The 16,830-nt window shown below is 34.7% G+C and overlaps 1 protein-coding gene across 8 annotated transcripts; it reads right to left on the bottom strand.

The window, feature by feature from the left end:
• Positions 1-180: 180 nt before the first annotated feature.
• Positions 181-12,160, bottom strand: LOC121731796 (acyl-CoA-binding protein homolog). Of its 8 annotated transcripts, XM_042121429.1 has the most exons (5): positions 4,782-4,799; positions 4,594-4,686; positions 4,354-4,387; positions 3,472-3,589; positions 181-367 (listed from the first exon to the last, which is right to left on the bottom strand). In XM_042121429.1, exons 3-5 carry the CDS (start codon positions 4,366-4,368, stop codon positions 228-230), a joined length of 273 nt encoding a protein of 90 aa, XP_041977363.1. In that variant the 5' UTR covers positions 4,369-4,387; positions 4,594-4,686; positions 4,782-4,799; the 3' UTR covers positions 181-227. The 8 variants fall into 8 exon arrangements, with proteins under 8 accessions (XP_041977363.1, XP_041977368.1, XP_041977365.1 ...); XM_042121434.1 differs by lacking the exons at positions 3,472-3,589; positions 4,354-4,387; positions 4,594-4,686; positions 4,782-4,799 and adding exons at positions 8,637-8,751; positions 11,343-11,374; positions 12,027-12,045; XM_042121431.1 differs by lacking the exon at positions 4,594-4,686 and having other exon boundaries at positions 4,354-4,396.
• Positions 12,161-16,830: the final 4,670 nt, after the last annotated feature.

Below are 16,830 nucleotides of genomic sequence, written 5' to 3'. Positions count from 1 at the left end.
TGATGTCGGAAGTTTGTGACGGACGGCTAGACAAAATGGAAGCTATGTATATTGTATAATTTAGACCTTGTAAATAAACCTCGATTTCGTAGATTTCCACTTAATATAACTTATAACTACCCCAACTGCCGTGTTGGTGTTGCTGGCAACATGTTGGTATTGCTAGCGAGATTTTAGTAGGTATAGCCAGCAACATCTCGATATTGCTGGCAACGAACTAAATGCACTTATTGGAGACCGAGGGACGCGATGAGGCTGTCTACTTTAGCGATGTAGGCCTTCTGTGCGTCCTCCTTGGAGGTTCCCTTCTTGCCTAACCACGCCTCGAACTTGGCCTTGCCCTTCAGGTCGAACATACCGGGCTTGTCTGAAACAAGAAAAAGGCAAATTATTATACTTACATCAAAGAAATAAGTTTTTCTTTAAGAGCCTACTACACACCCCGCTATCCTCCAATAGTGATATAATGATTCCATGAATCGTGCCCCGAGCAATGTGCTTTGCGCTGCAGCTTATTAGCTAACTATATCGCGTAACAACGGTTCCCGCATTATAGTACGAAATTAAAGGCCGTAAGTCCCAAAACTATTTTTGATAATTACTTAAAAATTAAATACAATACTAATATTTCCTTTTGCCATTATTTTATAAAGTGTGTGATTGTAGTAGTGCAAGTTATTTAATGACAGTAACTCAATAAGTGTAACAGATATTTGTTGAAAAACCTAGAAAGTTTCATAATTTCGAAAAATATAACTATCGTGTCAAAATAAGTGAATCGTGTTTTCCGTTTAGCAAATATCAGATAAATATACAATTATACAATGATTAAATAAATCTTAATTTCATTTAAGTCAATCGTCTTACGTAATACTTATTACAAAACACGGCATTTGGCAGCTCGCTCTAAATAAGGATAATATTATTATTATGGCAAGGTCTTCATCTATACATAACTTATTTTAAGGGACACCATATTTTAATGCTAAAATGTATAAGTACTCCATTTGAATTAATTTTAATTGAAGTGTTAGTGGAGGCGGCTATAACGCTACTCAGTGTCAGTAATGGAAGTATAAATTATTTATTAATTCTTAAACTAATAAAATTTTAAAAAGCTAAAATTTTACAATAATATATTGCTATAAATATTTATAAGGCTAAAGGCATTACTATTCTTGAGCTAAAGTCAATGAACCGACAATGATCTGTTAATTTAATTCAGTTACGTCCAATTTAAAATACCTATGTCCAGAAATAGTTGTTATTACTAGATAGGTACAAGTTTCCAATCAAAATATTAAATTATCTACTGTTTAATGTTTAAAAATATTATGTTACGGTCTAAATGTTTTTAATACAAAACCTGTGGATATTTGGAATACAAAATTATCAAACAATTTTAATAAACATTAAAATTTTATTCAATATCCAATACTTACTGTGTTTCGTATTTATTATATACGAAACACAGTAAGTATAACCTAAAGTGTTATCACTTAATTTTGTTACACTGTAGTAAATCAATATTTCTAGTAGAATTACAGGGTGTTAGATAAGCAAACAATGTTTGTTATTTTGGACCCATCCGGCTATCAACCTGCATTATTGATATAACGTTAATGATGATAACAGTATCGTAAATATGATTTATTGTATTTATCTGCTGATATAGTATTTTTAGTATGATAAATACTGAATTAAGGTCACGTGAGTTGTGGTAAATGGTCACATTTTACACACTTTCCCTTCCGGAATATAATTATTTACTTACAGGCTACAGCGGAAAAAAAAATCTGTAGCTCCACGGCGAAAGCCCCTATTGTTGTTATTATCAAGCAGCACCTAAATGAGCTTACTACAAATTACAATGAATAGCTAAGAACAATGTTGACTACACTAACTTTCAATTAAAAATCCAAAAGGTTTGGGACCTATGATACTACAGTAACACATAGTATAAACCAGTGGTTCCCAAAGTGTACGCCGTGAAAAGGCAATAGAGGCGCCGTAAGTCGATCCTCCATCATTATCCGACAGACCGACAGCACAAATATTGTAAAATTATAATTTTAATATTAATTGTGTAAAGCAGATAGATGATTAAATATATTTTGTTAATTATTTATCATTTACCTGCTTAACCTAACTAGAATCGTTAAGAGTATTTATGTATCTTTTTCAAATAGCTAGGTAGAGTAACTAGTAAGGCGCCCGTGACAAAATATTGCGACGTGTAACTGCATCGCAGGCTGAAAAAGATTGGGAACCCCTGAGGGCCTAGACAAGCGGCAAGCGGTTATCGTAAACGGCAACGCCAACGCCACAAAATGTATGGCATTTGACATTAGTATTCGCTAGCGAAGCGATGACTTATGTCAAATCGCATACATTTTGTTAGCGTTTACGATAATCGCTTGCCAAATGCCACTTGTCTACTAGGGCTGATATAGACACGTCAAACTCATAACATACAACTACTATCACCATTTTTGCCAAACTTTCCGTGGCGTGGCGGTTTATTATTATTGACTGTGGCCTGCACGTATAAAAATATGACGTAAAAGAAATGTTTCACCAAAAACAAGTAAGCTAATAAAGGCAGTTACGTGTGGAAATTTACAAGATTTTCTTGTTTCTTCCGACATTCTACGAGTGCCAGAGACGGATTATACACTTTTATATTCAAACTAACGGTTACTCGCGCCATAACCAGTAACCACTATCGCGAAACGAATGGTTATTGCATTTTTATTGCTACAATCGTTTCAATCTGTTTTTTTGAAATAGCGTCGGCTTTGCAATTATGATGTTAGTCGCTGATAACGTCAAAAAGTATAACAGCTTTCTGTACGATGTAGACTCAACTCTCAAGTACTTCAGTGTATGCAACTACATAAGATTTCATGAGACAAATAACTTCTAAACTATGTACTTTATAAATATTCTAAAGTATGTACTTATTTACGTGTCAGAAATATAATTACAACATCAGCTTAGGCATTGGCACAGCTATAATTACGATTATTAATTTATTAGTAGTGATTATCTGTTTTTCTATAGGAACAATAGTTCAAGTTTCATTATTTCCATTTAATTATCAATAATTGATGATAAGAATAGGGATCATAAATTAATTACAAAAGCCTTCCAGTGTATAGCAAAGTAATAAAATTATATAAGTACTTACAAGTTTTTTCATTGAGGAAAAATATAATTGCTCCCACAGTTATAAACAAAAATATTTAAATGTTTAATTTAACTAAAATTTAAACCATAAATAAAATCGCAAATTAGATTTGGAATAATGTATGTATCAAGTATCAAGATGTTTGCCAAGGAAGAGCATCCAGAGCTGTTTCCTAGCATCTTCAACTAGCCATGGGTTGTTATTTAAAAAAAAGTATTTATCACATGATTACCAAGATGGAATCTCAGCTTATAAATAATAATAATTAAAAAGCCACTCACTAGCTGGGTCAGCATCGCCAACAGTAGCCTGTTTGAAGAGGGCGTATAATTCTAGAAGGTCACTGTCGCTGGGCAGAGATTTCAGATTCCTTACATTGGCAGCGGCCTTGTCGAATTGCTGAAATATATAAAAAAATATTATTTAAAAATTGTATAAAATAATGACATTATTTTATGCAATTTATTATATTATTATAAGCCTAATCAAAGATTTCTTTTCTCCTGAATAATTGACTCATGTACCTATGAACTTGACGTATGAAACCAGTTCGGTTGGCCCGTGGGTTATTATATTAATATTAAGTGTACTAATGAATTTTTCATGGCAGATATTGTTACTTTTTATGCTTCTATTGATTATTACCTTTTTTAACATACTCACTACACTGCTACCTAAATGTTAAAACTTGTAAATGGCTATTTGTTTTTAACTTAGTTGTTACTGAGATTTGCTGTAAGTTTTTCTGTACAAATAAATTAAATAAAATAATATTTATCAATTAGTTACATAATCCATTCAAAGTAGTAAGTACTAAAAAAAACTAATTGGAAAGAAAATTAAGTAATACACAGTTTTTACATTACTGTATCATTAATGGAATAACTGTGGTGTTTGTGGTCATGGTTGTTGGGCAGCTTTCTCCAAGAAAAAAATACGGTATTTCATATTTAAAAAAAAAACACTAACTTAATGAGGTTTTAATTGTAAATTATTCATGGATGGAATTTGAGTGGAAAGTCACCAAATTACATATTCTATAAAATGTTTAATTAAACAGCAATAAAGGACTAAAATATGGTAATAAGAAGTTACAGGACTTTGGACTTCGAACTAGCACTATACTTTATACTTATTTGACCTTAAAGCAACCTAGAACTTACCTCTTGCAGAGACATGACTGTTGTATTTGGATGTCCGATGTACCTAAAAAAAGATAATTCGCATTAATATAACAGTTACATACAGCTATCACGACTACCGGTTAATTGAGCATAACCGCAGCAACATAACATTTTGTTCAATTTATTAAGCGCACAATAGTGAGTAAAAGCCAAACATTACAAAATAACTTCCGTAACGATTTATGTAGTAGATTCCTAATTAATAAGGCACTATTACTTACGTTAGTTAACTGAAACGACCGCTACCCGTGAATACTCACAAGAAACTAAATGAACAGTGAAGAAAATAGCTCAACCTGCAACTGACGATATCTACAAAGCAACAACAGTGACGTGTCGATTATTCACCGGTGTGAAGTATGACTCAAAGACACTTCTTAATTTACAGGAAAAGTATCGATTCTTACCTTAATTTACGTAAATTAACAATAATTTCGTGTTCAAAACAATCCACGTAACCTATTTATATGTCAACGTCATTAGTCTAATTGAAGTTTTTACTTTTTTTGTCAGAAAAGTCAAAAGACCTTGACTTTAAAAAAATTTTGGATCCTTTGACCAAAAAATTTAAAAATATTGCCTTGTCGGCAAATCCTGCGAAGAATCTGAAAATGGTTTTTATTACATAAAAACCATTTTCAGATTCTTCGATTTAATCATGGTACAATCACTTATTTCATATATTAAGTCTATGCTTATTTCTTTATACTTTCTTATAATATATAACAGATTACAGAAGTCAGAGGGCAAGACTTTTAAGACTTTTCTAAATATTATAATTTATGATGCCAGCACTCAGTGAAAACTATTTATGCAGCGTTTATAATGTATACCTACCTATGCTAATTATTGCTAACGCTAACTTTAATAGTTGTCGTCTATTCGATCAGCTGGCTTATTATCTGTCATGGGATTTGGGAAGTTTAAAATATTCCAGACAAAGACAAGCAGACGTTGTGTAGAACTATTCGCTGTGTATTGTCAATTCGCGAGCGGCCAGTGGCCACACGTAAAGCAATTTAATTATTTTCTTTATTCAGATGGGATTATCACAATTTGCATTTTTATCTTTTTTTCTGTGTTTTATAAAGCATGTACAAAAATAAGAGATAATACTTAAGGGTGTGTACGTGTTATTTGTAGAGAGTTCACTGTTAAAGTAGCAGCGCTGAAAGACGAACATTTTTTTTTCACTTTTGTATGGGCAAGGGCCCGAGCGTCACGAGTTTCCCCATACAAAGGTGTAAAAAAATTTTGGTCTTTCAGCGCTGCTACTTTCACAGTGAACCCTCTACAAGGAACACGTACACACCCTAAAGTATTATCACTTACTTTTTGTTACAACCTGTATACTTGGGTCTATGTTAAGACGTAAGGGGAGAACCAGCAAACGTATCGACGTCATTTAGATAACAAACCAATTCTATACAGGGTGTAACAAAACTAAGTGATAATACTTTAGGATGTGTATGGGTCCCCTGCAGGTATTGAGTTGTATCAAGTTCGCTGTGAAAGCAGCAGCGCTGAAAGAATAACTTTTTTCACTTTTGTATGGGAAAACCCCTGACGCTGGGCCGCTAACCCAAACAAATTGTAATTTTTTTTTGCCTTTTTAGGCCTGCTACTTTCATAGTGAACTCTATATACAGGTTGCAACTAAACCTTCCTGCCAATTTTTTTCCAGGGCTTAGGTATCATTAGCAAAGACTATTGAACCAAAAAAAATGGGTATTAATTTTTAGGGTTCCGTAGCCAAATGGCAAAAAACGGAACCCTTATAGATTCGTAATGTCTGTCTGTCTGTCCGTCCGTATGTCACAGCCTCTTTTCTCCGAAACTATAAGAGCTATATTATTGAAAATATTGCCTTGTCGGCAAATCCTGCGAAGAATCTGAAAATGGTTTTTATGTAAAATCATGGTACAATCACTTATTTCATATATTAAGTCTATGCTTATTTCTTTATACTTTCTTATAATATATAACAGATTACAGAAGTCAGAGGGCAAGACTTTTAAGACTTTTCTAAATATTATAATTTATGATGCCAGCACTCAGTGAAAACTATTTATGCAGCGTTTATAATGTATACCTATGCTAATTGCTAACGCTAACTTTAATAGTTGTCGTCTATTCGATCAGCTGGCTTTATCTGTCATGGGATTTGGGAAGTTTAAAATATTCCAGACAAAGACAAGCAGACATTGTGTAGAACTATTCGCTGTGTATATTATACATACTTTTATTAGTTAGGTGTTAAGGTATAGTAAACAAAGGAAAGACTTTTTTATAAAATTTAATGAAGCCTTAAAAATATTTTAAATAATATTAAATTAAATTTCGAACGAAGCATTACGTATACAGATTAAATAATTATGCGTATTTGGACTGCCATTGCTGGGCGAGATCGATGTACTGTTTCTTGGCGTCGTCCTGTGAGATCCCTTTGCGGCCCTTCCACGCGTTGTATTTGGCCTTGCCGACCATGTCGCTGGGCTCACCTGGAAAGAGTGAAAGAGATAATTAAAAAAAAAAAGTAAGAAACTTGAGAGGTGTCAAGGGACACCCGAATGGAACGAAGTTATTTCTTATGTTCAAAAAATCTGTAAGTACTTATACTATACACTCAAAAAAAATATTAAAAAAACGCCATCTATTGACGCCCAGGAATACTAACAACGCGTCGGTTTATTCTCATAAAACGCCATCTAGTTGACGCACAGGAATACTATCAACGCCCTCTGCAGGTATTAATAAAAAGTGACGAGGTCATATTTGACCTCGTCACTTTTTATTAATTTTATTAATTATATCTCATGAACATTAGACTTAATTAGAGGTACTTGCGGCTACTTTTAACAAGGCAACCCAACATTAATCCATTCTATACGTTCTAAAGATTATTTTAAAATATATTTGATCGAAAAAAACGATTCATGCAGGATTTTACGGTCGGCTCTTAGGATATTATTTCTAGCGCAGTTGGATAAAAACAAATTAGGTTAAATACTCTACAAGGTGTAACAAAACTTAGTGATAATACTTTAGGGCTGTTTAGGGTGTGTATGTGTTCCTTGTAGAGAGTTCACTGTGAAAGTAGCAGCGCTGAAAGGCCATTTTTTTCACTTTCGTATGCGGAAACTCATGACGCTGGGGCGCTTGCCCATACAAAAGTGAAAAAAAAAACTTTCAGCGCTGCTAAACTGTGAAAACACAGTGAACTCTCTACGAGGAACACGTACACAACCTAAAGTATTATCACTTAGTTTTGTTACAACCTGTATATTGTGCGAATAGGCTTGAATTATGTAAATAATTTGGACTTAGAACTTTCCATTCTATTGTGCAAATTATAATCATAAATTGTTAAAATACATTATTATGTATTGTCATTAATAAATTATGTATTGTCAATTCGCGAGCGGCCAGTGGCTACACGTAAAGCAATTTAATTGTTTTCTTTCAGATGCGATTATCACAATTTGCATTTTTATCTTTTTTTTTCTGTGTTTTATAAAGCATGTAACAAAAATAAGAGATAATACTTAAGGGTGTGTACGTGTTATTTGTAGAGAGTTCACTGTTAAAGTAGCAGCGCTGAAAGACGAACATTTTTTTTCACTTTTGTATGGGCAAGGGCCCGAGCGTCACGAGTTTCCCCATACAAAGGTGTAAAAAAATTTTGGTCTTTCAGCGCTGCTACTTTCACAGTGAACCCTCTACAAGGAACACGTACACACCCAAAAGTATTATCACTTACTTTTTGTTACAACCTGTATACTTGGGTCTATGTTTAGACGTAAGGGGAGAACCAGCAAACGTATCGACGTCATTTAGATAACAAACCAATTCTATACAGGGTGTAACAAAACTAAGTGATAATACTTTAGGATGTGTATGGGTCCCCTGCAGGTATTGAGTTGTATCAAGTTCGCTGTGAAAGCAGCAGCGCTGAAAGAATAACTTTTTTCACTTTTGTATGGGAAAACCCCTGACGCTGGGCCGCTAACCCAAACAAATTGTAATTTTTTTTTGCCTTTTTAGGACTGCTACTTTCATAGTGAACTCTATATACAGGGTGCAACTAAACCTTCCTGCCAATTTTTTTCCAGGGCTTAGGTATCATTAGTAAAGACTATTGAACCAAAAAAAATGGGTGTTAATTTTTAGGGTTCTTTCTTTAAACATTTTTTGTCGAGGCACAAAACTTTTTTCCATCAGGCGATCTGGCCTAAGGCCTGCTTATTTAACAAAATACGTACTGATGTTGACGTCTCCAACGGTGGCCTGCTTGTAGAGGGAGTACAGAGCGAGGTTCTCGCTGTCTCCGGGCTTGGTCTTCCACTTCCTGACCGACTCGGCCACTTGGTTGAATTGCTGAAATGTTAAATATGTTAGTTAGGTATACTGGATCAATTCGAGTTGTATAGGACAGCGCAGCCCCGGATTTATAAATAGGCCGTATAGGCCACATCCTAGGCGGCATCGTCCACAGAGGCCATTACGTACATGGGGCTGCGGAAATAAAGTGGCTTATCTATATCTATACATATTAAAAAAGTCGCTTTTTTCCCCTCATGTCCCTTTGTTCCCTTTAATATTTAAAACTACGCAACGGATTTTGATGATTCTTTCAGTGTTAGATAGCCCATTTTTCGAGGAAGGCTATAGGCTATATTTTATCACGCTAAGACTAATTCCCTTCCCTCCGGACTTCCATCGTGATTAGAGGTGCCCACCGTGTATTTTTAAATCGTTTAAATAAATCAATTTTAACTAATAATTCTACCAGTTAAAAGTGCTAAAGTACCAGGGTCACATAAATGCAAGAGAGTGTTCAAGTGTGTGAGAAGGACAAAATAGTGAGACAACTATATCTTGCTCGGTTGTTCTGCTTAGTACGACGGTTCGACCACTGAAACTGTGAACTTATTTCTCACTCAACTTTACATCAATGGCTAAACTACAAAGAACACCCCCTGGGTCGGGTAACAGTGTCTTACAAACTAGCTCGGAAAGTGACATAGCTAACCTAGATCCTATTACTTCCTTTGATTACGTCGGAAGAAGGCCAAAAAAGCAAAAACGTACTGGCCCTGAAGATGAGCAGAGCAAAGAAAGGTCTTTAAAGGAGGAACTGTTCGATATGTTGACAGAATGGAAAAAAGACCAAGATCAAACTCTTAAGACACTAAGCGCAGATATGGCGGTGCTGAAGCAACAAAACTTCAACATACAAAGTACCACCCATGAACTTGAGAAGTCGATGCAATTTATTTCTAAACAATACGAAGATATGAAAGAAAAATTAACTTCGATGGAAATTGAATACTTTCGCATTTATAATATTAGTATAGATTATGACGTGCACACTGCACATCTGTTTTTGGGTATTTTGATTAATAAAGGGCCGCGCTACACCGGAATGGCAGCGGCAAGGTGAGCACTTTCGTGGGTTTTTAAAAGTTTTTAAATTTGACACAAATTTTGTTGACACCGCGCGCTATAAACTAAAGTCCACGCGGACGAAGTCGCGGGCAACAGCTAGTAACTTATAAAGTCTTCTTAGCCGTGATAGTTTTCCTTTTAAATTCAGCATATTTCCTACTGCCATTAATTTTTTCCCATTTCCAGAAGCAACCGTTTCATGTGTCCCCCCTTCTACCAGCTAATATTTAGCTAAATATTAGCTGGTAGAAGGGGGGGGACTCTAACGATTTTTTCCACTTTGAAACTTAATAAGTATTTCACAAATGGATCCCCAAACAAGTAATATATTTTCTGGGTCCTAAATCGGAAAATGATCTATTAATACTCCGAATAATATTTTTTAAAAACCTATCCAACGACACCACACACGATGGAGTACACGCGAAAAATAATTCATCCCCGCTTGATGTGTAGGGTAAGAAGGTACCTACCATAAAAAAAATATGTTTCAAAGATGTCATGTACCATTTTGTCGGCATCATTAATATGCGTATTCATGCCAAATTACAGTTTTGTATGTCCTATAATGGTCTCTGAGCAAAACCGCGGACAGACAGACGGACAGTCCGAAACTATAAGGGTTTCTGGTTGACTACAAAACCCTAAAAATTGCCGTTTTTTTGCATAAATGGAAGCTTTAGGGCCGGGAAAATTGTTTGAAAAGAAAAAAAAGGTATGTATTTTATGTTACAAGGTTCGTTTAAATTATAAGGGAAAAAATTAGTAATTATTGTCCTAAAGTTATATAATGTTACTTTAGTTATCTGGTTTTTTCACTCACGTCTTTAATTATTTTAATAATTATTTATTGTTTTCTACAATTGCAACACGCAACCCTATTATCTATTAAGTTTATTATTTCCTTAAACAGTGGGATTTCACAAAGGACAATGGCTTATTGTCCTGTTCAAAGGTTTTAACGCGAGTAAATCCCACCTTATTTACCTAAGATGAATCCTTACGGCGCGGCCGCACTAACCGCCGTACTCAGAGACATTTAATTATGATTTATGATTAACGTTCAATTTAATGAAGAGTTTGACACTATATGTATATTAATGTAAGTATGGGGCTTATGTCAAAATTTTGAATTAATTATAATGAAGTAATTAATGTTCCACTGCGTGCGGCAATAAGAGCTATACTCCACTCGGGCTAACTTGTCGCTAGCGGTCATTGACTCCCTGTCAAAAACTTGTCATTTTCCATATAAAACCACGATAAACAATACCACCACCACTTCATTGCCAATCGCGGTTTATATGGAAAATGACAAGTTTTTGACAGGGAGTCAATTAATTAATGATTACTTAACCTTATATTTAATGACAGTTTTAAGATATTTTTTTGGATTTTATATTAACAAAATCTACATTGAATTAACGTTAAGTAAGATTATTAAATCTCTCTCAGTGAGATCGATAGCATAGCAGTGAATTAGATAATATTTTGTTCCTATAGGTACATAATATACTTACTTCGGCAAGAGACATGGTGATTTGTTGAGAATCTGTAAAATAAAGCAACGGTCGTCAGTTACAGAAATAGATTACAAATTATTTATAGTCAAGGAGCTTAAAAATAAAACTTCTGTACACGTATCTAACTATATATACTCCGCTCGCTCTAACTTGTCGCTAGCGGTCATTGACTCCCTGTCAAAAACTTGTCATTTTCCATATAAAACCACGATAAACAATATCTGACACTTCTTTGTCAATCGCAGTATAAATGGAAAATGATAAGTTTTTGACAGGGAGTCAATGACCGCTAGCGAGAAGTTAGCCCGAGTGGAGTATACTTAAATTAATCATTTGAAGATAAAAAAAATATATTTTATTCCTTAATTAGACAAAAAATTATATATTTATAAGCCGCTAAAAAGCGGCATTTACGTCCAATGTCCATTAAACAGAATGAAATAGTACTAAAGTTTATCATTTTCCAACTAAACACAATAATTAACACAGCATATTAACAACATAATATAGAGTATATAATTATACCTAATACCTTTAATCCTATTCTGAGTATACACCCAATTGGCCTTTCAACAGGATGGAAATAACAACAAAACAAAACATATTTCCTATTATTTGTTTTATTTGTCAAAATGTATTATTTGTTAGTTTCCTATCACAGTAAAATTTCAATAAACTCACCCGGGGGTCTAACTAGATCGGAATCAGTTCTGGACTGTGGTGGCCGCCTGCAGGTCCTCAGTTTTGGCACCTCCTTATCACCGCTATCTCTGATATCGGTGCAATAATGTTTTGCGACCTTCCATCTACATACAATGTCAGTTAGACGGTTTGTCTGGTTGTAACTTGTAAGTCCTCCATTAATTGGTCGCTGTTAAGCATATTTTGTGTCCTAATGTCCTCAGTGACGGATTAGCCCTTAATCAAATTAAGCAATTGCCTAGGCCATCACGTCTGAGGGGGCACCAGAAGAGTAAAGGTTCAAAGACCGATTCTAGTTGAGATACGGATAGGGGGGCCCACAGGCATGGATTGCTTAGGGCATCAAGTAATCTTAATCCATCACTGAATGTCCTAAACTTTTAACCCACAAAAGTCGTTAAATTTTGAATGCAGTCTTGTTCTAAATCATCGAAAGAACATTCCTAACTCAACACTTAATTTTTTATGGGTTAGTATACGAATGCTTAACAACGTCCAAATTTTACATAAAAATTTATAAGATATTATCTTGTAATTTTTTAGAGACTTTACCTGCAGTTAAACTATACCTACTTACCTACTTCTACAAAGTCGATTTTAATAACATTCAGTTTCAAACCTACGTTAAGTAGGTTTCATAGGTTGTAGAGTGTAGCCTGTAGGGTAGGTAGATATGTTATAGTACCTAGATATAGATTTAGATGGCCCACTTCATTATTTTGCAGTTCAATTGTTACTACTTAGGAGGTTACTAGTAAAGTCTCCTAAACCACCGTTCCGCAAACTTTTTGTGTTCAAGGTACAACTAGAAAAATTGCCTTTTTTTGGTTCTAATAAAAACTAGGTATATGTAGATTATTTTTTGTGGCACACCAACTACAACTTTTACGGAAAATTGTCCTAAACACAGAGATACTAAACCGTTCGTCAACTCGCACGTACGCTAAGCTTAGGTAGAGCTGCGTCTTGCGCTCTGTTTGAAAACTAAAGCTTCTTAAGAGAATTAAAATAAAATCAAGATAGTCCAGACAAAGTGTGGTGGTCAAGTTAGTGAGGTGTCATAAAGTTTACATGCGCTGATAGCCATGTCCGTGATAGCGGCTTATCGCGAATTATGGCATATGCAATAATAAACTCTATATATACGCTATCTTCGCTTCGGTACACGTAGATACTAGATAGTATATAGTTTGCAAACAATAATAGATGTTTTATCCTCTTACTAATAGAAATATTTATATACTTAGGTAATAAAAAAAAATCCCCCGTTTTTTCCACATTCTCCTATTAGTCTTAGTGTGATAAAATATAGCCTCCTCAATAAATGGGCTATCTAACACAGAAATTATTTTTCAAATCGGACCAGTAGTACCTGAGATCGCGTTCAAGTTAGACATAGATACGCAAATTAGGTAGGTATGTATAGGTAATCAACATGAACCAAAATGTTCAGTTTCATTTTGATGAAGAATGAATATGAATAGTAGATGCAGTAGTAAAGAAGAATATTGTGTTTAATGAAATGAAATATTATAATAATAATAATAATAATTTATTGAAAACAACAATACATCTGCTACAAAATATTTTTACAGGTACATTATATTATTTTAAGATTACAGACGTTTTAGTGCCGAGTTTCTTTGATGTCTGCACTAGGCTGAGCCTGTCCTGCAGATCACCAGAATAGTATCATAATTAAAAATAAAAACAAAGTTACTAAAATTATTAAATATCATTACCGCGCTGTGTTGTGTATGTGTGTGGTTGTGTGTGTGTTTATGTGATTATTTCTATCTATTATATATCTCTTAATATTTGTTCTTTCTCGTCATAATCTAGAGCTTTTAGCCATCGTGTTACTTTTTCGTTTACTTCTTTTAATGAGCTGTTTTGTATAGTGCATTTCCTGTTTATTTTATTATAATATATGAAATGGTGTAAATATGGAGCGAATCTTCTAGCGAAACTAGAAGTTATCCGTGTTAGCGGTAGCTTTAATATTCTTTTTTTGCGCAATGATTCGTATAGTCTGGAGATTTAAGGACAGCACGATGTTCCTTGACAATAACGCGGAGTATAAAAAGAGCACGAACAGTAGGTACATCTATATCTTTGTATACATTTGCAGTAGAATACCAGATAGGTTTCTTCAATATCACTTTCAATATGGACCGCTGTGCTCTTTTCAAAACTATAATTTTGGTGGTAGCTGCTCCTCCCCAAATTGGTATGCAGTAAGATACTACCGACTCGCAAATTGATGTGTAAACCGTTTTCAGTAAGTTCAAAGTAGCAGAGGTACGTAAGTTTTTAAAAATGTAAATAAGTTTCCGGATTCTTTTGGTAGTGTTAACAATATGTTCCTGATAATCTAGTTTTTCATTAACCGTGACACCTAGGTATTTTATTGAATTAGCTCTACTTAGCTGCCTACAGTTACATTCCACTATCTGCTCACTCTCTATATGACATGTATGTATTTTAACGTTGAGATTTGCAGGAGGTGCTGATGTTCTAATATCTATTTATATTTTATAGTAAGTTTTACATTAACCACGGAGTATACTATAATACCGCATTAACTATATATTATGTAAAGAAAATCTTATTGCCATAAAAAACATGAATTTACATTAAAATAAATTAAAAGTTTAAATATAGCTATACTATGTAGCCACCGTAGAATATTAATTGGCTTAAACATGAAAATAAAATAATACCTAATATTCTGTATATGTAATTTTATTTCTGCTTATATTTGATGTTTTTTCATGTTCAGAAGGTTTAAGACGCTTTAAGAATTTAAGCATTTGCGTCATAAGACAATCTTTTTGCCTACAAGTTGGTTAAATTTCAAGTATCTCACTAAATACAATGATGTCATGAGTCATGACTCATGACTAATGACATTACATAACAGTAACTAGTATGTAAGTAATGTTCCCTAAACTTTTCTACACTTACCTAAAAGTCATATTTAATAATTTGGAAAAATATAGAGACTTAAGAGGATACACCAGGGGCTAGAGAAATGAAAAAAAATTACGTGTAATATCTATAGCTGTCTCCCTTACCTCAAGCCTATACCGCAGAACGCGATAGAGACAACTGCAGAAAATCAACGATTCGTTGTCCCCTGATTCCTTCTCCAAAACTTAACCGATTTAAGTACCTTTTTCATTAAAGATTAAAGAAAGGCTTGAGCTGTGTTCCTATGTTTTTCTTTTTTCGTAAAATCTAGCCAAATCTGTTTCCTGGATGTTTGAACACAGCGGAAAATCTGGCCATTTTTTTTGGGTTTTTGAACGTTCATATCTTATTTAATAATTAAATTATGAAAAAAAAGAAAACATAGGGACATTGTATTATTAGTCGTAGATATTCAGGAAAAAAATTATAACTCTACTAGCATTATCCAGGGAGGAAATAGGGGACAGCGTTTGTATGGAAAAAAGGGCGGTGTGGACTTCTCTTAACTATCTAGTATAACTAACTATCCCTAAACGGTAGAAACTGGGTCTTTGATCCGAGATCAATCACGATTTCATCATCGCGTTTATAAACGCGATGATTTACATTGTAACCGTAGTGGACGCATATCACTGGTTCAGCCGATGCGGTTCCGTCGGCTGAACCAGTGATATGCGTCCTTGGCTGAAACACAACAGGATAAGAGTTCAACCACAACCAGAATTAAAACGTTGGACAATAGCGCGATTGTCCGGCTGGTTTAGCGTTGGAATAGCATGACACAATACCAATTTTCCTGCAGGAGCTATACCTAATAAGGGGGCAAACGAGCGCGGGTCACCGGATGAAAAGCAGCTACCGTCGCCCATGGACACTCGCAACATTAGAAGAGCTGCAGGTGCGTTCCCGGCCTTTTAATATTTGAGGGAATACGCTCTCTTCTTGAAGGTTTGCAGATCGTATTGGTCCGGAAATAATGCTGGTAACAAGTTCGTTCCAGAGTTTTACAATGCGCGGCAGAAAGTCTTGGACTGGATAAATAAAAATATCTTTATTAAATATACAAGGGACAAAACACAGCCAGAGTCAGATTTAGTTGTCTCTGACTCAAAAATTGAGCCAGTGACTACTTAATCAGCCTGTTACTCCTGTTAGTTACTGTGCGAATGTAAATCAACGTTAATTTTCGCCATACTGAAGTCTTAAATACTTACTACATGAGCTAACAGGGCTTAGTTTAGTGTTTATCGAGGAATTAGGTCATGTCAGCGTGTCAAGTGGTTTATCAGTCACACCTCTACCACACCTACCACTTGCGAATTGACGATAATGTCCGTCAAAACTGTGAGTTGCAAAAAGTGGGCATGGCCGCTTTTTGCTTAACTCACAGTTCTGGAGCTCGGCCTGTGAATTTTGCGATCCACACGGTAATTTTTATTCGATTTGGAGTAAAACTATCAAGTAAAACCGTATGTGAGTACTTAGCACAATTGTAAGGGCCTGTTTCGCCACTTCCTGATAAGTGACGAATAGGCTATCCACCAATTAACTTGACAGATCAAGTATGGAAAATCTGTCAAAAAAGTTGTGAATGGCCTATTTGGCATTTTATCGGAAAGTGGTGAAACAGGCCCTAAGGCCCGATTCGACCAAACTTGAAGTTATACGAGTATAACTAATAATAATAATAATCCCAATGACATCACAATGACACCGACCATGACAGTTGACAGTATACTAAGTTATCTCAGAGTTTAATATGATGTTATTGTTATCTCTGGCATTGCTCGTAAGTCGTAAGTCGTATGTG

The sequence above is a fragment of the Aricia agestis genome, chromosome 11, assembly GCF_905147365.1.
Source record: "Aricia agestis chromosome 11, ilAriAges1.1, whole genome shotgun sequence".
NCBI classification, from domain to species: Eukaryota; Metazoa; Arthropoda; class Insecta; order Lepidoptera; family Lycaenidae; genus Aricia; species Aricia agestis.
Note: the sequence above shows the minus strand (reverse complement) of the source record. Positions and strands in the feature narration are given on the sequence as shown.

What these genes read in the sequence shown, in the direction of transcription:
- LOC121731796 (XM_042121429.1), bottom strand. An exon ending in TGGCGATGCTGACCCAGCTA is followed by an intron (nt 368 to 3,471) that starts GTGAGTGGCTTT and finishes TTCTTGTTTCAG; the next exon opens with ACAAGCCCGGTATGTTCGAC.